At 36.0% G+C, this 26,442-nt stretch overlaps 1 protein-coding gene across 1 annotated transcript in view; it reads left to right on the forward strand.

Annotated features, from left to right (window-relative positions):
- WDR70 (WD repeat domain 70) overlaps positions 1-26,442 on the forward strand; it is a 144,354-nt gene that overhangs the window by 81,538 nt on the left and 36,374 nt on the right. The window contains exons 10-11 of the mRNA XM_069777374.1: positions 1,629-1,803; positions 23,557-23,656. Coding sequence (XP_069633475.1) covers positions 1,629-1,803; positions 23,557-23,656 — 275 coding nt within the window. The remainder of the gene's footprint in view (positions 1-1,628; positions 1,804-23,556; positions 23,657-26,442) is intronic.

The following is a 26,442-nucleotide window of genomic DNA, read 5'->3' on the forward strand; positions in this document are numbered from 1 at the left end:
ATGGAAGTGACCTCTGAAGATCCTCTAATCCAACCATCCTGTTCAAAGAAGGGTCACCTAGGCACTTAGCATATGGCCGTGTGCAGACGAGACAGGTTTTGAATAACTCCCAGAAAGGCGACGCCATAACCTTGCTGAGCAACCTGTTCCGTATAGCAGTGTGGATTTATTTAAGTGACCCAGTGAAAAAAAAAAGAAAGAAAAAAAACCCCAAACCCAAACCAACCATCAGAACGCTTGCATGTCTTACGCTAGAGTTCCAAATAGAGCAATGAAGTGATGCCTTACAGATAAGAGATTTGAAGACTTTTAAAAATGAGACTAATCTTGACTTTATTATGGACAACTGGAGATTCATTTTATGTCAGTTACTGATTTCTCATTACTGTCATTAAATGTGCAATTAAATATAACTTCTATGACCTATTTCCAGCTCATTTTCTTGTCTGTTTTATCCTAGAATTATATATATGTCAGGTCTGTAGACTGTCTGGTCTTTCAGATCTGATGGAAGTTCCTAATGTTATGCCCCAGTGTCTTGTCTTGTTCTGGAGAGATGGCAGCCTTTGTTAAAGTGGTATTTGCTTTGCTAGAGACTAGTGAATTACATGCTGTTGGATCATAGGCAATGTTTGTATAGTCTAAACAAATGAGGTTGTCTTGAGAACTTAGTGATTTTTTTCTTTCTAAATTAATGATCTTCCTTTCTTTGCCAAATCCTGAAACTCTTCTCTGCATTAGATGCCAGAAGAGTTTTGAATTTTTTATCTGGAAGGAACTCAACATATTAAATGGACAGAAAACATTTGTATAAGACAATTAAAAGAGTCCACCTGTATCTCAGTGGTTTAGTTCTCTCTCATTTGGATGTTTTTGTGTATCTAAGAAACATTGAAGATCCAGGCAGATATTCTTTTTCCACTAAAACAAAAAAGGATGTATTTATTTTGCTAATAATGTGGGAAAAACTCAACTTGAAAAAACAATGTTACATAAATGAGTCTTTGTAAAGTTTTATAACAGAATTCTAAGATCTTCAAGATTAGTGGAAGAGAACTACAATAATATTACAATTAATTGTTTAAAAATGCCTTTTTAAAATATAGAAAAATCTGAAGAATAACCAGCCACTTAAAAGCAGGTTTATCAGTTGTTGTTATGTCAGAACAATTAAGACAATCTGTTTAGTTAATGAATCTGTATAAACATTCATGCCTGTTTCCTGAAGTCTTCATTCTTGTTAAGGACTGAATACTTTCATCTTCCTGATTTCCAGTGACAGTGGAGACTATGTAGTACCTGCATAGTAACTTTTGGTCGTTTGTCCACTTGTAAAGAATTTTTATGTATTTACATAAGAGTTTGGGAAGAACTGATTTTGTTTGTTTGTTTATTTTTTTAACCTTCACATGCATGTTAGTGAATATGATGTTTCCTACCTGAAAAGTTGTCACGTTAGTTTCATGACTGCCATACCATATCTTAAGTGCTATTTGCCATTACAACTTTATTTGAATAATATTATATGCCATTTATGCTGAAAAAGGTGTTTGATTATGTCATAAGAAGAATTATTTCATATGTATTAACTTTATCTAAAACAACTCTTTATTTAAACCTTTTTCCAGAACTGTGAGGACGTGGGATGTTAACAATGAAAAAAAGCACAAAAGCGTATTTAAACCACGATCAGTTCAAGGTAAACGGGTGATTCCTACAACGTGCACGTACAGCAGAGATGGTAAACTTATTGCAGCTGGCTGCCAGGATGGCTCCATCCAGATCTGGGATAGGAATATGAGTGTAAGTCAAGTATTTGATTACAATATATGCTACTAATATATCAAGTGCTGAATGTTGAACCTGATAAAATAAATTTTGGTAGCTTTTTACTTATATTTTACACCACCACCACCACCACCCCCCCCCCAACCAAAAAAAACCCCCTAATTAAATCATAGGCAAAATATAATATTTCTTCTGTATCTCTACAACTGATCATTCAGTGTGCTGCTGTTCAATTCAGAACACTGAGGAAACTCTTGGCAGTCTGTTTTTAAAAAAAAAAAAGAAAATTTGGACACATACATGTATTTAGAATATTATTCATTTAAGATATGATGCTTGTGGAAAAAGCTGTAATTTCTTGTTGGTTCTTAAGTAATTAAAAATGTATACTTCCATATTTTGTTTGAGATACTGAATACATTAAGCAGTAACTCATAAAAGTTCATACTGAAATCAGTTATTCATCCAGATAATAGGCAGAGAAGAGTATCCAGGTGGGTGAGGATAGGGGTAATGCTGCACATTAAATGCCAAATGTTGTTACATTGTCTCATGTGTAAAAATTCACACTGAGGCAAACTTGAACAATTTATGTAAATACAGTGTGGTCAGAAGGGGAACTATTTCAAATTTTTTAAGATTATGAAATATACTCTGTAATTCTTCTGTTCATATTGAACTTAAAATTGAATTTCCAGTAGTTACGAATCTAACTAATCCTGCACTTCTATCTAATCCTGCACTTGGGTCACAACAACCCCATGCAGCGCTACAGGCTTGGGGAAGAGTGGCTGGAAAGCTGCCCAGCAGAGAAAGACCTGGGGGTGCTGGTCACCAGCCGGCTGAACACGAGCCAGCAGTGTGCCCAGGTGGCCAAGAAGGCCATCGGCATCCTGGCCTGCATCAGAAATGGTGTGGCCAGCAGGAGCAGGGAGGTGGTTGTTCCCCTGTACTCGGCACTGGTGAGGCCGCCCCTCGAGTCCTGTGTTCAGTTTTGGGCCCCTCACTGCAGGAAAGACATGGCGGTGCTGGAGCGTGTCCAGAGGAGGGCAACCGAGCTGGTGAGGGGCCTGGAGCACAAGTCTTGTGAGGAGCGGCTGAGGGAGCTGGGGCTGTTTAGTCTGGAGAAGAGGAGGCTGAGGGGAGACCTTATCGCTCCCTACAACTGCCCGAAGGGGGGTTGTAGTGAGGTGGGTGCTGGTCTCTTCTGTCAGGTGGCTGGAGATAGGACCAGAGGAAATGGCCTCAAGTTGTGGCAGGGGAGGTTTAGATTGAATATTAGAAAAAATTTCTTTACTGAAAGGGTTGTCAGGCATTGGAACAGGCTGCCCAGGGAAGTGGTTGAGTCACCATCCCTGGAGGTGTTCAGAAAGCATGTAGACAAGGTACTCCAGAACATGGTTTAGTGCGCATGGTTGATGGTTGGATTTGATGATCTTGAAGGTCTTTTCCAACCTAAATGATTCTATGATTCTATAACCGACAAGGAATATGTACAATTCTTGCTACTACTTTATAATTCAAAGGTTAGAGTAATTAGTGCTTCTTGTTGCTTTGTGTAATATAGTTTACAAACCAGTTCAGTTCCAAGAGTTTAGTTTTGCAATGCTGAGTGCAAATTCACCAGGCAAAGCTTTACTGCTTTTAAAATTAATCATCCTAATAATCATCCATATCTCCTTTATGCCCATCTTACCCAAAGAACTGATGCCCAGTCCCTTTCACTTCAGTGGGATAAGTACTTATGGCATGCATAGGAGGAGAAAATGAGATTGGGGTCAATTTTTTTGGAAGCCGAAGTAAGATTACAGAGGAAGTGGGGAGGGAGGGCTGGATCCTTTGAATCAAAATGACATGAATCTTTGAAAGCTGTACAACTCCAATAGGATGGCTTTAGGGAAATAATACTGAACCAATACAAGTTACTTTAGTCTACTCATCTTTCAAAACATTTGATTTTAAAAAGGAAAACAGGCAATTTAGGGAACTTTTCACAAAGATTGAATTAAATTTGATTGCTGGAGGCAAGAGGAAATGTATAGATGTAAAAGGAGAAGAAAGCCTGTTGATCATAATCAAAGTACAGCCTGTATTTTGGGATTGTCATCTATTTTTATTTCTGTTTTTATTTCCACTATAAACCCAGTAAAACTTCCTAATGGCATGAAGCTTGAGAATTCATCCTAAGTGTAAACTTGTTCTAACAGAATAATAAATTTTTCAGAGACTGGCTTTCATCACCTGTGTATGTTGTTTAATTTAACATATACAGTATTGAAATATTAAGCTTTCTGGTGTAGTTTTAACAATAGTGCACTTGGTAGTCTGCTTTTTCATGTGCTTTTCCTTTTGAACTTTTGTGTGTCTATAAGATGACATATTGCAATGCTGATTGAGTGCAGTTTAAGGTGATTATGAATAATTTAAAGATATATCCTGTGCATCATGTGCAATTTCCAACTGGTGACCCCTGTATAACAATGGGGTTATACTATACAAGACTAAAGTGATTTTCTAGTGGAAATGAAGTTGGTAGTGTCCTTGGGTTTGTATTTTCAAAGCCTAAAGAATTTTTGTCTTTGCTTTTGTTGGTGTCATTAAGAAATGTGCAATATTTTTGTGTAAAGAAGCAGTGTGAATTGGTTTTTTAGTGACATTCTTATCTAAAGCTGCTGGTACCCTCTGGAAATCTCCGTGTATAGTTAAAATCAGGCATTTCGAAAGGCATCTTGATTAAGAAAAGAAAAAGCTTTCATCTTACATTTGGGGGGGGAGGGAGGGATAATGAAAAAAAATTTAGAAAGGAACATGTGTTCAAAGTAGGATTTAGAAGGAGGAGGATGGGACTGATGCCTGCACTGGGATGATGAAAGCACTTACTGGCCTGACAGGATGCAGAGAGGCTTGCAAAGACAAACAAGAAAATGTTAAGTCATGACAAAGTGAACATGCAAAAATGCAGTTTTGGGGGTATGAACTATATGAGAGACAGGAAAACAGGTAAAGCTGTGGAGAATCAAGACGTGAGGGTTAAGCTGCTTGAAGAAATATATAGTAGAAATACTAACTTCTGATTTTTGAAGAAGAATCTTTTTAATTCCTCTCCAGCAGGTATCACTTGACTTTGTTGAAACAAGCGTAGAACTGTATACACAGATTTTGCTGTACTACAGTACAGCTCTGTTTCAAGTCAAAATTAAGACAGCATTTGTGTTTAACTTGAGAAGGCTCTATTGAATCTGGAATAAAAATCACTAGTGTTTGAAAGCAGAAAATAGTTGCTATAGTTCCTTGTACTTGATCAGTTAAGAATGATTCTGGCATCATTGTTTTAGATAGGGATTTGGCACATACACAGCAGGAAGGACAGATTCAGGAAGGTGTTTAAAGTTAACTGTAACTTAGTTGACCGTAGTGCCATGCCAGAGCTGATCTGATAAAGGCCTGTTTTGACTGTCTGAATTCATTTTTGCATTTAAGCAAAAATATAAATGACATTTCAACCCTGCTGTTGAATGCCCATACCACTGTTCCTGCGTATGAGAGTACCAGCAAAAACTAAATCCAGGAAGGTGTTCCTACGAGATATTATGGCTTACACTATGTACTATCCATAGTGCCTGTTATCCAGGTGTCTGTAAAGGTTTTTAGACACATTTATTTTTGACAGGAGTAAAAACTCCTGTCAAACACAGAGCCCACTTCAGAGAGATGGAAGTTTCTCTTTGCTTCAGTGAAAATGTAAAGCCCTTGCTTTCCCATAGGAGAAGGGTCATGAAAACAGCAGTACCAAGGGCAGAAGTGGATACCCTGATAGGAAGGAGGGTCTGATAATGCCCCTTCCTAGAGTAAAAGGGGCACTCATTAGAGGCAGGCACACTGCAGCAGTGCTGGTAGGAAGCCAGTCTTCCTCTGGGTGTTCACAAAGACCGTACCACTTTACGAGGTGGCAGAAGCTCCCTGATGAAGCTCCCAGAAATCGTCTTTGCCACTGTAGCCATAGTTTCTGACTGCTCCACATGTGACTTGCTAACTTTACACCTGACTACATGAATCCTACTGATGTGTCTATCAAAGGGCAAACAAGTTAAAAGTCAAACTTGTGTGTTGGTGTCCCCATCACCACTGTGGCATCACTTGCCTTTGCTGCTCAGTAGTGTAGAACTTGGTGCAGAATGGTGTGATTAAATAATTCTTTGAATATTTTTTTTATTTATTTATAGAAACAAGATCTTTTCTATCCCATGTTTTATCATCCCTGCTGAAGTCAAAGTAGGTGTTTCTTGTAAGTCATCATCATGAGTTAGTTGTTTTTCCCAAGCCACTTAGAGCTGCGTCAGTATCTGCTTTTTTTTCATTAAGTTGTTGTGCCTAGGAAGTGATTTTGATTGTGATCAATTTCCTTCTTTAGTTCTGACTGGTAATGCATACCTTAAGTGTTTCATTCAGTTTTCTGCTTCCACTTTTTTTTTGGTGAAATTCCAAATCACCCAGCTGTATATAGTGAGAGTAAAAACACTTTTGGAACTTTTGGAGGAAGACTTTTTTGGTCTTCATGACACTGACATTGGTAACTTGCTAATGCTGAAGTTAGCCAAACGCATTCTGGCTCTGCCTTGCCTTTCTCCAAACTTCCTCAGCATGATCATGATCCATTATAATCACCTGCCTCAGAGGATTTTTTCATTTTGTCATGAATCTGTTATTTTCTCATGTATGTTATTTTGTCAGTCCATGGTTTTTCTTTAAGGTTCATGTACATGTGCATTTACAGTGCACATTAGCAGAATGATCTGTCAGTGTCTTTGAAATATTATGAACACTGTCAACTTGGCTTAAAATAACAGCTTCAAAGGACGTAAAAAATAACTTCCTTCAAACTTCCAATGAACAGTGGAAACAATAGTGTGAAATAGTCAATCATAACATTAGGACCCTCTCAATTTAAATGTTCTGAGATGTGGAGAAGGGTCTGGCAAATATGGAGAGTTGGAGAGTGTTAGTGGTCAAAATAAGTAAGATAGGACCTTGAAAATTACTGATTCACAGGGCAGTGCAGTAAAAATGCTAGATTTACCTGCAGTTCAAATAGGTTCAACTTCCTTATCTTGCCTGTGCCTGCCCATTCAGAGGTTTTTGCAAGACCAGTGGTAATACATATTGCTGAACACCCTGATCCGTGAAGCCAGTCCTTAGTATCAAGAATGAAATGTGTCTTTCAATCAGCGAACCTCTGTGTGCCCAGTTTTCCTGTGTAGAAGTGGGATTATCTCATTCACAGAGATACGGAAACACTGAAGTCATTTAGGTAAAGATTTAGTACACTTGGTGGGGACGTTAAAAATGTATTGTGAGTTAAAGTTGATAAAAATCTCTTCAATAAACAAAAAAGCTCCCCTCATTTTCCACACTAAACAGGAAAGGATTGAGGTGTTTTTCATTGATTACAAATAGGATTTATTAGCATGAAAAAGTTAAACTTCTTAGTTGGCCTTTCTTAGTCTTTGAAACCACCTGATGAGGCTACCTTTTATGTGAATTTTCCCTCCAACTTTTCCTGAGTGCATTCAGCCCAGGACTGCGTAAACAACTTTTCTGAATATGGCAGCCTGAGTCATGTTTAGCAGTTTCACACATCACATATTTTATGGTATATCATTGCAACTGTGATAGAAAAATATTGATAAGGATGTTGGGGAGGCAGAGTTTGTAAGAAGTGGTGATGTCTTTTAAATGTCTTTAAGAAAACAGCTTGTACACCCAAAATCTTGTTTGTTTTTTTCTAGCTGTATTAAATTGGGTCTGTCTAGAAATATTGAGTAATTCTTATAAGCTTTTAGCTATCTAATGGCTGCATTGCAAGTAGTAAAGAGTGAGCTTTGACAGATATATCTGTAACAGGTTTATCTTTTTATGTAGTGTAAATCTGAACAGGAAAGATGCGATGTTTTATGATTTTCAACATAATTTAATTCTCATTAAACACAAGTTGATTCAGTGCTCAGGGAGATTTTTATAGCTAGTGATTAACTTCTATTTTTTTACTTTGTTTCATAAAAGACCTAGTGGCATGTTTAACTCCATTCTTCAGCTATTTCATGCTCAAAAGTGAGCATCTACTACAGTGCTGAACTACTGCTTTGCTAGTGTTTTCTTTTTTCCTAGTTTTAAAACCTTACTTTGATTTTAAATTGCTAGAATAATTCATGTATTTTGATCAGTTTTAAATTACTTAGCTAAAGCTCAGAGTGATTTTGCAGAACTTATAATGCACAATAATAATGAAATCCAACACTATACTAATATACTGCCCACATGAATATCCCCAAAAGTGGTGTGATCAAGTGGTAATCCCGATAACCTGTTTTCCACATGCCCTTAAGCCACCCTATCCTCAAAATATAAGGAGAAGAAAAGTGGGATGTTGCAGTATGCACTGAAGTTAAGCAGATCTAAGCTCTGTACATTTTAATTACAAATACTCACGTTAAAAGTATTTTCCAAATAATTGCATGATTTATAGATGTAAGATAAATACATTTCTATATTTAGTGCTTGTTTGCTTTGAAAGGGTTTTTGTAAGCTTTAGTTTTGTGGCATGCAGTATGAAGTTTTAAGGTAGTTTTCAGAGATGAAAAGTTTTACAAGTATTGGACCTATTTTTAAGAAATACTGTACAACTAAGGACACAGATTTAGATAATGCAAAAAGATCATGTAAGATACTTCCTCCTACTCCCCTCCCCTCCCCTGCCCTTCTAAATACTGTGACCCTTTTGTTTTGGAATGGGAATCCAAGCCCAGATCTTATTTGGAAATTTTTTGGTAAACTTTATTTTGCTGTTCTTGATGGATTTTACAGCTGATGCTGCCAAGACAGAGTAATGAAAACTAGTAGTAAGATCTGAGACTTGCTGTAAATATTTTCTTCATTAATTGGAAGGTCCTTTGAGGGGATTTATACCCATGCTTTGGGAAGACAAGATTGTTGGATCTTTGCACAGTTACAGGATGTTTTTTGCATATGCTGACAAGCAAAAGACATAGCTCTCAAGAATAAATTCTTGAAATGTATGTCTTATGTCTGTCTACTAGAAAGCTTTACTAGTGTGCATATGCCTTTGTAGATACAGTTTCTACCAGGCAATGATCATAGTGTGTCTCTGGCATCTGGTCTATCACAGCATGCCAGGATTATGCTCTTTTCACACCAGCTAGATTTTATTCATTCTTTTGGCCATGGAATATTCACTTGTCTATTTGGATATTTTGTTTTGGTTTTGCTTATATAGAATTTGGGGGTTATATTGGTATCTTCACAGCATTAAAATTATTCCAGTGAAATGTCAAAATTTAATAGAAACAACTTACAATGACTATTCTTAAATTTGCTGAATATCATTACTACAGCTAAACAGCAGGCAAAACTTCCAATTTCTCCCAAGTATGTAACATGCTTCCTGCTTTGAAGAGGGCAGTCTGCCTACATCTGGAAATTTCTTGTGTAAATACAAGATGAAGGATATCCAAATATACTGTATTCCCTTTTCAAACTTAAGGTAAGTTTTCCATATCCATAATATCCCACCCTTTCGTTCCATATGTGTATGTGCCAGACCTCTGCTCCAGAAACTGGAAATCACACACAAGCTTGCCAGCAGCAAATATTAACAGATTCATATATTATTCTTTTTTGTATACGTCTAGTTTAGTGAGTACATCACTATCTATAGCCTGAAGCTAGCTGCAGTAAAGAATCTGACAATCATATGCTAAGATAAAATGTGCCCTGCTGTATTTCTAAGTGCATTTCTCTCTTATGTAATAAACAGTTTATAGTTAAGAACTATCTAAATGTTTGCACTATCTAATATAGTGATGAAAGGCAATTCTAAATCTCGAAGTCTGTCACACCCCAATGAAAATAGCATAAAGGATTTTACTTTGGTTTCATGTATGGTTAAAGGAAAAAAAGCTTATCCCACAAGGGTTGTATCTCTTTCTTTGATTTACTATTTAGAAAAATAACAGTAGAGCTTACAGAAATAATTTTAAAATGACAATTTGAGAAGAAAACAGTAGGCATTATAGCAACATGATTGGCTTTATTAATATTGTAGTGTTATTAATATTAATGTAACATGAATAATGTTACAGAAATAGATAAAATAATGAAAAATAATGAAACAGCCTTCTTGAGCTAGCTCTGTTATTTTGGAGAAGATTTTCCTTTTATGCAGAGGCAAAAAGTTAAAAGTAGAGATACTACGTTTTGTTCTAAGAAGAAGTGAGGTCCGGAGTGGTCTGGCTTATCAGAAAAATGGCTTTGGTCTAGAGCCTGATAGGATTTGTAAATTACAGAAACAATTTTGTGCTTGATGTGTGTATTAGGAAGCTAGTTTTGTGTCCAAATGTTTCTCATTGTGGTTCATAGTATGTCACTATTTCTTGAAGCCAGTGAGGAGATGAACAGCAGGTTTATACTGTGAATTTCCTAAAAGCAATGAAAAGTATATTTCTGTACAACTCTTGGTCATTAAGTTTGTTTTATTAGACAAGCCTAAAACTCCTATTTTTTAAAATACTTAGGAAAGGAAAGCTGGTACAGCTTGATCAAGTGGATTTATGTAAGAACAAAGAAGGTAGAAGTAATGACTTCTGATCTGTGGAACATTATGAGTGAATATTAGGTACTTTCTGTCTGCATATGCATATGCTCTCTCTCTTGGGTTAATTTATGGGCCCTTTGCCCCCTTCCACCTTCATATTTGGATATATCTCTTGCAGGCTTCATTTTCTCATCAATTCATAACTTTTAGAAAGCTTCCTATTTTGGGATATTCATAAAGAATAATGTGAAGTGAATTTTAGAAAATAGTGTACTAGGAGCTAGCTGGGTTGGGGTTTTAGGTTTGGGTTTTCTTAATAGAAAGTTTTGAAATATATATTTCCCTCCTCAATTCTTCTCATTACTATAGTAGAGTGAACTTTTATTTTACCTCTTTTTTTTTCCTGGTCTCATTTTAAATATTACCAAATTTCTAACTTTTCCAGAGTGTAGAAGATTGGTAACAAATTCTTCCCATTTAAGAGTTGTGGGATATTCATGTATTCCTGTGTCACTGACCACTATCAGAAAGTGGATACTGGCCTAGGAAACCAATAGTTTAACGTTGTGCGGTGCTTTTGTGTAACCTTTTTCCTAACTGTTTAATTTAGAAAAAATAAACTTACCAAAGAGAAACAGACAGAAAAGTATTTAAATTTTTTTTTTTAGTTTAATTGAATAAGAGTGGTTTATTTTGAAATATTCTCAGTTTTATGACATTAAGAAATATACTCATATTTTTAATACAAAAATATTCCCCATGAATCAGTTAAAAATTGACAAGCTAAAAAAAATAAGATAAATTATAATGAAGCATAGCTTTTGCATGTAACATTAGGTGACATACACTTGACTCAGAGGAAGTCTGATAAAAAAAAAACTATTTCTACATAGAGAACGATTGTTTCATGGCTGCATCCATGAAAAGATACACTTCTGTGAGGATACAATTTTAAATGTGCTTAAATAGTTGGCCGTAGTACAGTACTGACTGCGCTCCATTTCTAAAGAACATCTCATAAGAGTTAACTTTAATTTTAAAGAGTTTGCATGGCATTTGTAGAAAATTCATAGTAAGATTATAAATCAAAGAAGTTATTTTTGTGTCCATGATTATCACTGAGAAGATAAACTACAGAACTACACTATCTCTTGGCAGCAGGTACAGAACTAAACCAATCATATGAAATGAAAAGTATTTGTAATAATATTATATTCTTTGTAAGACAGCCTTCAGTGGGCAAGTTTCTTTCAATGCTAGGTATAAATCTCATAATTAAAACCTACTTGAATATATGTGAGGCTTTCTTTACAAATAAGTAAAACTTCTTCCAGTGCAAAATGTTTTAAAAGAAAGGGGTTTTTTTGTGATCTCCCTGTTCCCTAAAATTTGTTTTCAACAGATGTTAGTGCTAAACAGTTAGCAGAGAGGGTGGTGAAATAGGTGGAGCATTGTCCAGCTGTGTTTTATTTAATGTATGAGTGCAGTGATACTACACAGACTGAAATCGGATACATCCATGGAACAGCTGCCTTCCTTGAACCAACTTCTAAATTTCTCATGAGATAGAGAACTAGATTTGGAGTTGGATATGACTACCTATATATTTCACACGTTATGCATAAATACATATACAGTGTCTCTGTGTGTCTAAGTATGCCGACAAACTTACAATGAAATTCTAGTTTAATAGAATTTCTGAATGTGTATAATCATTCTAAGAGCTAGTAATTTAAACAAGGTACTCTTTGATAATTCAATGTATGTAATTTTCATTCAGATGAAACAATATGTAGGGGATTAAAAATTGCCTTTCTGGTTACTATTTCACTTTTTACCATGTATATGTATCACTTCCAGATTTGGCTTATGACAGTTTTGTGCTCAAAGCAGTCACCTGTCATCAGTGCTAAAACTTAATTTATATTTAATTTTCAGTTTAATGCATTTTATTAACGTTGGGATAGGATGGCCAAATTAGAAAGTACTGTGCTAGTTCACATACAAAGAGTGAAATGTTCTGAAAAAATCCAATTTGCTGTATAATCATGGACTGTGTTTTTTATGGACACTAAGAGCTCCTGATGAATGAAGCTGCTGTGATCAGCACATACACTGGTAAGAGCAGATAAATGGCACTGTATCCTAGCTCCCTAGTCTTGTTTCATTGTCCTCACCAGTGTGCAGGTCTGTGGTCTTGTTTGGAGACCAGATTGAGCCCGAGACCTAAGCAAACTTCACCTTGTTGAGGTCACTAGAGTATACTGCTGTGACCTTTACAGAGGCTGTTTCACCAGGGCTTGCAAAAGCACAACTAGTACAGGTAGTGTGTTCCTGCCCTTGTAATGGGAGGACTGGCTTATATTCAAGACCACCTTCAACAGCCTGAGTGATTTTTCAGAAGTAGGGACACCTGTTTTAGTCAGCAGAAAGCATTGCATTGCCAGCCATTGGCTTGTCACTTGTCACAAATGTGCAAATGCCTGGTTGATTTTGATATTTGATGTGTGAAAATGTGGTGCCAAGCTGGGTAGGAGTTGACAGGGGTGTAGGAATGTTTTCTGTACTCCAGACAGGTTGCTGTTGTTTCTTGGCTATTGCTTTGAGGTAGGAGAGCAAGGCAGGGCTGCGCTAATGTGTGCTACTGCCTGCATGTATAAAACAAACTTCAGTTTTGATTGTTCTCCTTCCAAAACAAATGTGGTAATGTCGGAAAATGAATCCTTTGATGTCAAGTTGCTAAGAGGTTAACACCGACAAACAAAAGCAAGGCAGTGCGCAAACTCAATTGCTACTTGTCTCCCTTTTTTTTTTGTCATTTTTAAATGATAGTTTATGGTATGTCCATATGTGTTAAGGAAAACAAGTGGTGGGTGTGGGGGTTTTGACGTTTTTCTTTATGTGGGTAAACCACAGATGTGCGTGAGGATCAAGTGAATGATCTGTAATTACTATTATTGGAAGAATATATATTTTAAGTCATTGGCAAAATAGAGCTGTTAAAGAATACAAAAGGAGGCAACAGTGGACTGTAAAAGTAAAGAACCATCATCAAGGAAACAAAGAGGGAAAAGAAGCCAAAGTAATAATACTGGCAACGGGTTATTGATTGGATTTATTACAGTGTGGTCTAGAATATGTGACAGAAAGGAAATGACATGTTGTGATGTGTATAACAACATTTTTCTTATGATGAATGGTTAAAAGAGGTTAGATCTTCCAGGGAAATTGAGGAGATATGGTATACAAGTAAGAAAATCAGGAACAGCTTTCATCTTGTTGAATTTAAGTTGCCAATTAAGCATTCACAAAGTGATGTCAAGATGAATTAAGATGTTCAGTGGACAGAGAATGATGTAGCTTTTCTTGGAAAGTACTTTAATGGCATGAAAATATTGGTAGTCGTGGTTGTGAATAAGGTTTTCAAAAATACATTGTAGAGTGAGAAGTTCAGTGACCAAGGGGATTGAGTAATGCTGAAAAGCTAGTGAAACTGAGAGAGAGAGAATCATGGGGGGAATAGTGAAGAAGGGAGCCAATGTGTAGAAGGTATACAGGAGATACTGGACCTCATAAAAGAATGAAGGGGAATAGAAAATAAGCACTTTTTTCTAAGGCTGATGAGAATGAGGATGGGTTAGTATTGTTGGATTTGTCAGGGCTAAATCTGTTGAGACTCAGGAAGGATTTTAAGTGGGGTTGACAAGGAATGAGGATGGAGGAGAAGGCAGTATTGGATGAAAAGGCCAAAGTATGAAAAAGAGTAATGGACAGAAAGAAACATGGAGCTATTTGGTGAAAAGTGGCTGATGCAAATGAGATTTCTGAGACACAACTTTCACAAACAAACCTGCTCTCTGAAGTTGCCACTGCTGATGGAGAAGAAATATGAATTTGCCAGGCATGAGTGTGAAATACTGTGCTGAAATGAAACTGGAAGTCTAGGATGAGAAAATGGAAGGGATCTTTTTGTTGGATGGAGAAGAATTTTAGGGATGCTAGTGGTAAAAGAGAACTGTAGTCAGGAAAGATACTACAGAGCGTCATAAAAAATGGAAATAGGAAAAGAAGAGAAAAGAGGGTTTCAAAGCGACATTGACGGTAGAGGAGAAGGCTAATTGCAGAATGAAAGATTCTGTAACAGTTCTGTACTCGTCAGAGACAAATTGGTGTGGAGATACTGCAGCCTCTTTGAGGGAGTCTTGAATATTGATTAGGACATTTTTACATTACCATAGTTTTGATAATGAGATTATTATTTGTATGAAATGAGAAGAGATTAATTGATTTAAGGATGTTAATTCCAAACAGAAGAATTCTATCCTCTCATATTTAAACAGTAATCTGTTTTTAATGTCTGTTAAAAAGAAAACTAATTTTAGAAGTGATCCGTGTTTGAAACATATTCAGGAATCTCACTGTAGAACAGCAAGCCACATTATTATAAGTTTTTTTCACTCTACCTGATGTTTAGGTACTTGATTCCTGCTCTAGGCTAGCTTGGAAACTTGATACGACAGGGTGCTGTGCAGTGTAGATGGATAAATATACAGCGTGTTTTAAGATGGAAACATTCATTGTCAAGTCATTTCAATATTAAGTGTCAGAAATCAAATCCAAGTATACCCGGGCCTCATCTTGCAGAAGCAGTGAAATCTTGGGTTTAACTTTAATTTATTTTACAAAGTATCTTTAATCATGAAAGATTTTAAGGGGTTTTGGGGAGTTGAAGTTGATGCTACCACAAAACCTGAACTGCCAGAGTTATTTAACACAGTGTGTTGTTTCTGTGCTAAAGGCCAGATGAATTCAAATGCAATATTCAGTTGTAATTTGTTGTATTCGAACAAAACCACATTTTGTCAACAACTGTATATTGTATGCATGGAATCAGTGATTAACACTGTAATATTTTACTTGTAAACCCTGTAAATATGTTATCTATAACTTTGGGTTTACGGCTTCTGAAGCTAAGTGGGAATTTCTTTCTTTTCCCTGTGGAACACTTGGTTAGTTAGTATAAACCACTTGCAGAAAACAATTTTTGAAAATTTTTTCCACCTTCTGTATTTTTTGCTTACAAATCTGTAGGGTTTTTTATTTGTTTGCTTATTTAGCTAGTCAATTATATAAAAATATTGTGAGAAAAAAAGCAATGTCAGAGAAGTAATCATGAAACTGAACTAGAAATATTTCTTGAAAAGAAAATGAAGTTTGCTTGAGTTACCTTTTTTCTTTTTTTTTTTTTTCTTTTTCCTAACCAGCTTCTTACTTTTACATTTTACTCATACATAACTTTGGGGCCTAATCCTAAAGTTGCTGAACTCATCAGGTAAATTCTGAGTTAAAGGTAACTAAAATTGAGGGCATTTAGCAACTCTGTATCTTGCACATTAATAACAACATATCTTTAGTTATTAAAAAAATGCATATCCCCCATCATCCACAAGTGCCCACCTGACCTGTAACAGAAGAAAAGGAGTTTCCTTTAAATTCTCAAAAACAACTTCTCTCAAGAACTTACTTTGCTGAATGATGATGGCATTTTTTGTTTTCTAGAGGCTTAAAAAAAAAAATTTCAAATATGTAGGGTCCTTGAAAATCAGTGTTAAGTACATTGAGCTAATAATCGCAGTCACCTGATGCAACATTATTTATAAACCACTGAGGGTCTGAGTTAAGAATGCTCATTTTATCACTGAAATACGTCGTGGCAAAATACCACTTACCCTTTTTAACCGAGACATTCTTCCTTCCTCGCCTTTCCACCCAAATAAATAAAACCAAATTCATGTTTTACAAATTTTATATTATTTTAAGTAATAAATAGAGAAAATACAGCATAATGGTTTGCAGTACATTTTTGTCGGAAAAATCAAATAATGTAGAAGAAATAATAGCTCACTATATGTTACAAGAAGTTTAGTGAAAGTGACTGTTCATTTCTTAGAAATACACACATCTTGTTGGAATATACATGTTTTAGCTACTTTTTTTCAACAAGTAAGGAAATTTATTATACAGCCACCTTTGATAATGCACTGCACTTTGATAACAACAGCTTTTTTTAGCTCAAGTGTTACTGAATGAGAAACATTAGCTTTTTGTTATTTCTGTATATTTTCAGTTATATTTCACTCTATTCACACTGTACCCCTATAAGATCACTAAAATCAGTCTTAAGCTTTGGGAGCACTGAAGACTGGAAGAATATGAAAAAAATTGTATTGAATTATGGTGGGAATAACTTTGTGGTAGTTGCTTTTTAAATACACCTTTGTAGCTTCTTTGTATTTTTTCTGTTTATATTTTTGCTTGTTCATTGCCAATAGGCAAAAGGCTACTTTTTATTGATATGAAACATCTGGTGTTGGCATAGATGGTTTGAAGCAATCTGTGGACTTTCAGTGGGGTTCTAGTATATCTTAACTAAATTTTTAATGAAATTTTTACAGAATAACGTTGATCAGATTTGATTATTTTCTGGAAGACAAATGAACCTTCAACAGCTGGACAAGCCTAAGAGTGATTATTTTTGAGAGAGGCAAAAGGAGGGTTCAGGGTTTTTTTTGTTTTGTTTACAGAAGCCATATTTATGATAGTAAAAAGGAGGAAAATCATGAGTTTGCTAGGATAGCATGGGATGGGTTAGATAAGTTATGAAAAGATACAAAGGAACATTTCTTTTACATCCTTGTATGTTTTTCTCATGCAGTGTAAAAAATCCCCAAAGGAAGCCAACAGAATAGTTTCCAAAAGCTATTTTTATTAGTAATATTTATCGTTTTTGTGGCCAAGATAGATTATTTTCTCAAATGCAAAGTTTGACAGTGCAGCCAAACATTCAGCTGTGGTTTCATTTTCAAACCATTAGGCAAATATTTAGCAATGCTGTGAAGAAGCCATCCTTCTAAAATGGTTTCCTAAAATCTTTCTTGTTGAATTAACTTAAACAAGAAGAAATTGTCTCTGTGGTCAGCAGTATTCTTTGACATTGAATGCTCTAAGTGGTGAAGGAAGTATGGGCAGATAGGAAGGATTTTCTCATCACTGCAGTGGTTCAGAGACATCTCTAAGGCAAGCCAGCCTGCTTGCATCCTTCTTTTGTCTAAAACCTCATATAGTCAAATGTATCAGGTGCCTTGCCTCATTGCCTTCTGTGTAGATGTTAGAGATTTTTTTTCAATAGAAATCTACTTTTTGTATCAATTGGAATTAACAAAATGCTAAATCATTTTTCACCTTGACTGACTACACTGCTGTATGGCTTCTGTTCTAAGAATTCTGTTTTCCGTAACAGCCCAACATTTTCTGACTAAGCATTTCACGCTTGTGTTTTTATTTTCATTCATAGTTCCATGATATAACACATGATTCATTGCAAGGGATTGAAGATTTTATGAACTTTAAAATAGTTACAGAGCTATTATGTTTTTGTTTGTTTTTTGGTTTTTTTTTTTTTTAGGTTATGTAGGTTTTTCATTGCAAAACAGTTGCTCAAGAAAAACTGCAGAATATTAAAAAAAAAAAACAAATCTCTTATCTGTTCAGTAATTTCAAATAGCTAGGAAAACTTCTCTATGAAATACATGTGAAAGATTATTGGAAGGTATTGAACCACTGCCTGAGTGTGAGAGATAAAGAAATCCAAAAGACTTGCCTCCCCTAGAATATCATCCCTCCACCCAGAAAAAGGCCTTAGCTGCAACAGGTGAGAATATAATGGACACGCAGGACAGTTAAATACGATTGCCAGTCAGATTTCCTGGTTATGGCAAATAAAGTTAGGTTACTGTATTCACAGTTGGTTAATTAGGATTGAGAGAAAGGAAGGAGTGTTTCAGGTCTGCTAATGATACTTGTAGATGTCACTGAGTTAGAAAATCATGGAGACGAGCAAATCATGTAGCATATAATCATGTAAACACTAAACCCTCAAATTTCACGAGTTAATCTTATTTTGCATCAGTATGGTCATTACTGAAACAGCATCTATTTCTACACCACGGGAAGTGGTATTGAAGAGCTGTCACATAAATTGAAAGTTCAGGGATCATGTTTACAGAGACTTAAGGAAAGCATCTGATATAGTCTGCAACTGCCTACTCAGGGAAAAAATTGAGAAATTCCTGAATTCAGCTGGCATATGTAGACCTGATAATGTGTAAGTGATATACTAAACCCAGAAAGTACAGTTACATTTCTTTTCTGGATTATAATTGAGAGCAAAGCAAATATGCTTCCTTTAGTGGAGATGGTTGAAGGGGGGATGGGGAAATAGCCATTTGGAGAGTGTAACTCATGCCCTGGGAACCTGTCTGTCTTGTCAGCTGTGATCACAGCTCTGAGATTGCTGGCTGTCTCTGATGGGATCACTTTCAACAAAGACCTGGACAGCTTTGTTCAGTTGTGACTAAAAACGTTTCTGGTTTGTTTGTTTTCTTCTTGCAGCTTTATAGCTCATGCCTTTGTCACCTTGAGACTGGCCTATGATAATATGTTATCTTGGAAGGCTTTTATGTTTATTGAGAATTATCTTTTTTTGCAGTTGAATATTGTCAGTGTCAGCTAACTTATTTTGCTGGAAGTATCTTAGCTGGGTGAAATCACCCGTTTAAATCTCAAAGAGCCATACATGGCTTGGGACTTGCCTGTGTGGCATCTCTGCCCAGCCAGTCTTCCCCTTCTTGCCTCATGTTTCAAACTGGTGTAAATCCCGATTTCCAGCTCTCTCAAGGAGCATTGGAAACATTCCTTGATGTGAAAGAGGGGGAACAGCAGGTAAGCAAGCATAAGAGGCATCTCCAGAGATGACCTGCCCTGTTCAGAATACACCTTCTTTGTGCTGGAGCAAACTGGAGTAGATTGCACATTGCTAGTGGTGCACTCAGTATTGGATAGAGTTCCTTTTGCTGTCAACACAGTTGTGGTTGTGTGGTTGACTGTTCACAGTAATAAGTAAAATTTTGTTACATGTCTGTAATACAAGGAAAGATTGATACAGCAATCTTTGTAGATCTCACCTTCCCCAAGGCCTCCCTTAATTTACTGCCTCTGCTTTTAAAAAAATTTTGAAGATGTTAGGAACAAGAAGGAAGAAGAATGTTCTGGCTGGGTCATTCATTGTTTCGTTAAAAGAAAAAGGTGGGGGGAGCATTATAATCTTGGGAAGGTGTCGGATTACTGTGAAATATTGTATCCTAGAAACAATGTGGAATGTTAAAAAATTTTATTAGTTAAGCTTATTGTTGATTTTCACATGGATGTGACTTGGATTTCTGAGGTGAACAAACTGACTAGGTCTATCTTCTGCTTTTCCTAGAACATGTTTTATTTAGGATTCTGGAGAAGGAGAGCAGTTGTGTGGCGCAGAACTCTAACCATGTGGTTCTGTTGTAGGTCATTCATTTGTGATAAACACTTCATGTGGCCACTGTCGTCTTCACTTCCCATATGGGTCTTCTTCAATCCACCCAGATTTTTGTACAAAGCATGTTCGTTAGTGACGCTCCAGTCATGTACCTTCTCCCCCCGCCGCTCCCCTCCCCAATCGCAATCTATTCTCTGGCTTCCTCTTATCTTCTGGTTCTCATCCTCTCTATGAGGACTGCGGTGATATTGCAAACTTTGACATTTATCTGTTATCCTAGTTTTTTTGGTACATGCAACTGCGTCCTTTCTCACATGTGCTTCATGTTTTCTGCCTGTCATTTCATGTTGCACACAAGTCCAGTCAGCTGTAATTGCTTAACAAAAATATATGTGCTAATACAAAGCTAGAAAGAAAGTGCTTACATTGCTGGAGTTAGTTGCTAGAAAGCCTTCAAACAAGTTGCAGAAGATAGAGTGTGTTACTGCAGAATTTGCTGAAATAAATAAACCTTTAAAAAATTTAAGGAGTGATGAACTTGTCAAATCTTCAATGGCACGTGACTAGTACTCCATAACAGCAGGCACTTCTGCAACAAAAGAAGAGGGGTAATGAGGTAGAAATGTAGATACACTTTGCTCTAATTATCTTTACATCTTTAGTGTTTCATTGCTTTCTCCTTCCCTTTCAAAATCAAACTTTTAAATTGTGTACATTAGTTCTGTTTCATGTCTTTCCAGCAACAAACATTCTGATAATTTTTTTTTGCTAATGATTTGTTAGCAAGATTAGACATCTGTTAAAAATGTTAAGAGGCCAGAGGCCAAACACATTATTTTGTTTGAAAACTGCAGTGAACATTTGCCAGTATATGTAAAAACTTCTTGTTCAACCTTCTATCATTTTTAGAGCAACCTTCAATCATTTTAGAATATTTGATTTAGTATTACAATTCAGGGTTATATTCCTTTGCAGAATAATATATGGAGGGCAAGCTTGCAGAGCTCAAAGTTAGGAAAACAATCTTTTTACTGGTAAACTGAGCAAATTTATTTTTAAAGACAAGCAGAATTGCTGATGCAATCTTACTGTCCCTTTCAGACAAGTCTTGTTTTACATGAAATCCTAAGGCATTGAAGCTGGGTAGACTTGGGCTAAATTTGTTCCATTGTTTTCATTTTTGTGATTAAGGGGCGCATGTCTGTATGTTGCTATTTTTCTTTTTCTGTGGGACAGTTGAAAAAGGGTAAGAACTGTTCAAAGTAGAGGTACTTCATTGAGAAGGCTCCATAGTGGGTGACATATTTAAGGTGAGTTGTTTAATTCCTGAAAGATGCAGTTCAGGTTTGATTAATGGATTCATAAATTCATGCTAAATAAAATCAGTATCTTTGACCATAGAAAAATAACAAAACTCTTGAAACATTATGTGATTTACTATCTATCTACGTATAGAGAGATGTTTGGGTTTTTTACTAGTAAAACATAAAAGAAGAGGCCTTGGTGGGACCCCAAATCTTTTTCTTTATTTTAATTTGTATCCAAAACAAAACAAAAGGAAGGAATTTCAGACTGATTAATGATGAAATGAAAGAAAAAAATCCCTCACCCTTGCATTAAGTTGGTCAGAAAAATGAAAAAAATGTTATTTTAATACAAGTATATCAGTCTGACATTGCCAGGGAGGGATGGGAGTGTTGAGTAGACAAGTGTTGTGGAGCCCAAACAAAGTTTCCAATTTATTTGAAATAGCTAAATACCATATTATAATCTTTCTGTCATTTTTTTAAGGTGTGATTATTAGCCATTTATGATGTTTTTGCAAGTGTCCATGTTATTTCTTAGACAGAAAATACATAATTTTAATTGCTTGGTAATGTTTAACAAATATTACAGAAAATTTATTTTCTGATAGCCAATTCACATTTTATCCTTTGTATGTTACCACATACTTGGGAGATTTTAGTTAACTGGATGCATAAAATATGTTTCTTAGTATTTACAAACACCCCCACCAAAGACGTAGAGTTGTAAACTGCAGTCTGTTCATAGAGTTTCTCCAGGATATGCACAATTGGCTGGAAGTGACAGTAATTTCAAAACAAGTACTACTGCTAAATGTAAGCTATTACATTCTATTTCCAAATACTGTAAGAAGCATTTACTTGGTGTTTGAAATACTCCTTTGTTGAAGAGTCATTTGTGGAGGAAATTACTTATGTGACTCCTCTCAAAACTTGACTAAATCTGCACTCCAAAATAAGCTTGCAATCATTATTAATGTCATTACACAAAGTTTCTCTAGCTTTTGGACCAAATTTAGAACAACTATTTGAAAGGGTAAACAACATTAATTACTTTACTAGCTTGGGTGTTTTGCATACAAAATAGCCCTTAAAAAGTGCCTTAGTAAGGTGCATAGTAAAAAATTAGAAGATACAGTAACTGAGGATTCCTGTGCAAGCTTAATTCAGTCCATGTGTTTGCATTTCGCGATTACGTCCTCCTTTTTTATTCTGTAGAACTGTGTCTCTTAATGTATAGATTGGATAGTAATCACTAAGCAGTGACAAAATACTGCTCAGTATTTTGTCTTTTACTGTTTAGGGTGCGATTCTAGATCTGACTTAGTGCATGCTGTTCAAACCCTTCTCTGAAAATACACGCTTCTACGCATATTTTTCTGTTTTGCTCATCACTGGTAAGTAAAGGACTTTAAGGCCACTAATTTCTCTTCTTCCCCTCTATATGAGGAAGGGCATGTTTTAATCCTCGTCTTACAGATGAGAAGCTGAGATACAGTTGTACAAACAACCTTTAATTCTTGAATGTTTTATTTTACAACTATGTAAATTAGTTTTGTTTTAGGAAAAAAGGGCAAATGAGAAGTGTAATTTCCTAGGTGTTAAGAAAGGAGTCAACCTGTCTCTCCTTCATCTCTGTTTCTGTCTTGTCCCTTTTCTTCCATTTTCCCTTCCTGTGTATGAAAGGCATCTTGGTATCTTAGCTGAGACCTTTGCTTTTGGTTGGGAAGTGGGAAAGCTTGACTTTACAAAAGTGCTAAAATTTAATTAGAGGTTCCTCCCTTTTTAATAGAATTTTTAGGGATTTTACTAAATAGTGACTTAATAAATAAGAAGTCAGCTCTACCTGGGAGCAAAATGTTAACTTGAAAGTAACTTCTACCTTTCTCTAGGATTATCAGCAAAATAGAAATAAAAAATAAACATACATCATTCCCAAACTTGAATTTTATTGCAGCTAAACAGAACACAAACCTCAGAATATCTGAGCTTTGTTCTATTATATAAGCCATGAATTTTGGCAGGGATTAAATTTGGCAAAAATAAATTCTTCCAATCCTTCTTTTAAGTCCTTTCCAAAGTATTTATATTGTATTTTGGTATTTTTTGTAACTATAAGCCTGCTTTGGGGAGTGTTGAGAACTGTCTTAAAAATGTATTTTTACCTTAACCAGGTGTAACTTCCTTTATTCAGTGCTAGTGGGAGTTTTCCAGGAGTGCTGAAGCTATGTAAATGTGGACTGTATAATTAAATCTATGAAAAAGTCAGATTTTGCATTCAAGCTTTTATTATGAAAGCCTATTCTAAAACATATATGACATTTTTAAAAGTCTGTAGAAATATTTAGCTTCTGTACCTGCTAAAAATGGAGGGTTTTCTGTTTAAATGTAGGAATAGCAGCAGGGTACACAAAATGCTACAAATAGATGTTTGTCTTATCTTGATATAAGCACATTTTCTAATGTTCTATTTGTTTGACAAACAGGTACACACAAAGTTCCACTGCAGGCAAGCTCATGCTCCGGGCACCGACACTTCATGCTTGACATTTTCCTATGATGGTACTGTCCTTGCCAGCCGGGGAGGTAAGTGATTGAAAGAAGCCTTTGATGAGTTGAATGTAAGACAATTTTAACTTTACTAAGTGAAATGGTTCAGTAAACAAACCATTTAAATCATATCATCATTAAATGTAATTGTTTATGATGGAGGTAAGGTAGTGAAATCAGATACTAGTGATTTAAACCTGAAGTGTTTCACAATTTACATCTTTTATTTTGATACACTATGCAATACTGTGTTCCTGAAAGCACATTTTTCAGCAGTTAAGGAATATTTTAAGAGAACTTCGCTGTTTATATTACACTGTTCCTGATCTCTCTTCTTGTCTAGCATTAATAATACACCAAAAGGAAGTTATTAGCTTAATTAAAAATAAAACTAGTCCAGTTTTTTTACTTAGGTCTTTCTGGGAAGATTACTACCTCTCAGTAACAGTATCTCTATTCTGGAGTTATTCATTCCTCAAGCAGCTTTCTTATGCAGTGTCCTTTTCTGTTCTAATTGGAATTTTTATCTAATTTATATTATAAACATCAAGAGGTGATGACTGGAAGTGAGTGGCCAAGATGAACTTGAATGGCAAAAAAATTTGAAATGTCTACAGGACAGGAAAAAAACACCTGCTTTTTAAACTTCATATAAACCTTCTATAAAAAAGTCTTAGATAACAGAACAAGTCTTGAGAAGGCAAAGGTATATTTGAAAACTCATTCACTCCAGTATTAGATGTATTGGACAGGACGGTGTCTGCCTAAGACATCTTTTCACACAGAGATTTGTCTACCCAGTATTTTGCAGGCAGGTGCACGTATACAATCCAAGTTGTCTGGATGGAAACCAGCTGTAACCAGAAGCTATGTGTATGCAATAGCATGGCCCCAAGGCCAAATAAACAGGTCTAGGGAGAGGCAGTGTATGTTAATGTCAGCTAACATTGTACCTCACATATGTACAGGACATCTGGTCAGTTTGGTACTTAGACAGAATGAGATTACATATACAAAACACCAGGATAGAGGTATTCTTAGACAGCAAAAGCTCTGAAGCAGGGGATGCGCTTCCAAGCCAAGCGTTGTAGCTTGCAGTTGCTTTGTGTCCTCCCACTCCCCCTGCCCCTGATGAGTAGAGCGGCACTAGTGGCTTTTACAGCAATACACAGCTGCTCTTGGATGCTACCTCTGACTTCTGTGTATGTCTTGCCAGGTTTCTAAGATTCCAAACATTATGTTCCCCAGATCACATCTTTCAGAGTAAGATGATGGTAGTCTTGTCCTTGACAGCCCTAGACTTAACTAGGGCACGCTAATGGCACTTGGATTGTTTCTTAATTGCTGTTGAGGCTCTTGGATGCAGAGTTCTATTGCCACTGTACTCATCATGAATGAGTCCTAAGTGGTTGAGGTAAAAACTCTCAACCTTGCTGGTCCTTACTGAACCAGACATTTACTGTGTGAGAACCTTCTCCTCCTTGGAAAGTAGGAGTGAAGCATCTGTCTTTCTGTTCCGGGCTAAGTGAAACACTGCATCTGTCTGCCAGTGGTGTTGGCCCTGAAAAATGCACACAGACATACTTTATAAGATTTAAAGAGAAACCTCAGTGTGCTTTTAAATATTAACGGCAAACACAATTAACACTTATGTGAGGAATATTTACTAGTGCTGTCTTGAAACCTCCATTTATGTAAATTTTCTTATGTTTCACATTTATAAATGTAGATCACATAAATGACCTTTGCTTTTTTTTATTGCATGTGGCACTTTTGGTTGCCTGTTCTTCCTCATCTGTCTCCAGATTTTGTGTCGTGTTAAACAGACTTTCACTTACTTACGTTTTATCTACCATACTCTGCTCTAAGCTATGTAAAATGTTGATTGATTGTTTGCATAATGTAAGACTGTACGGAAATTTGGCCCCTCAGTGTGGATAAAAGTGCTACCTTTGTCTAGTGTATTAAAAGAAAAAGCTCTGTGTCCACTATGCTAGAGAATAAGGAGGAATCATACCTGATTTTGACTTGTTTGGTTAGTGCTTTAATATGAGTATTGCTTTGGATCTATACCAGCAAAAGCAGATGTGGATCCAGCATTCATAGATTAACACACCTGCCAAGTGCTGAGGATCAAAGAGAGGATAGCAGTTTGGGGAATGGGGACTTTCATTGAAAGCTTGATTGACTCTCCGGCATTTGATGTGGATTCTGTGTTGGATATGAGAGAGATGGGGCAGGGCTCAGCTGCAAGCACAAGGGAAAATGAAAAGCTAAGGAGCTGCTTATGAGAGTTCCCAGTCTTACTGTTCTTCGGTATTAGGTAGTAACTTGACAGAAACTTAAGAAAGTGATATTTTTGCACACTTGTAACCATGAAAGTAATTTTTTCTAAATACAGTGAAGATTGTATCTGAGTAATGTTTTCTTTGTTTAACAGTGAAGAGGTAAGCATTAGGACTGGACTTGGGGTCTTATAAAAATTTAAAAAAACTTTTTTTGACTTCTGGTATGTGGAGTTCGTTTTTGTCATAATATGAAGCAATGACTTTATTAATTCCATGAATCTCATGATAGCTATTAGTTGGATGGTTCATTTATTTTCTGTGGTATGAACAGTGTGCAGACTCATGGCATCATAATCAGTAAACTTATATAGGAAAATAAGTTCACTGTAGTTAAATCCAAAAAAAAATATTCACATGGAAGCCTATCAGATAGCTTATGCAGATACATGCTTTCTTTTGAGCTCAAAAAAAATTTTTTTGTGTTTCCTTTTGATGTTTTGGGTTTGGGTTTTTTTTCAGTTTTAGCTGTATTTC

This window comes from Haliaeetus albicilla, chromosome Z (assembly GCF_947461875.1).
Source record: "Haliaeetus albicilla chromosome Z, bHalAlb1.1, whole genome shotgun sequence".
In the NCBI taxonomy this organism is placed as follows: domain Eukaryota; kingdom Metazoa; phylum Chordata; class Aves; order Accipitriformes; family Accipitridae; genus Haliaeetus; species Haliaeetus albicilla.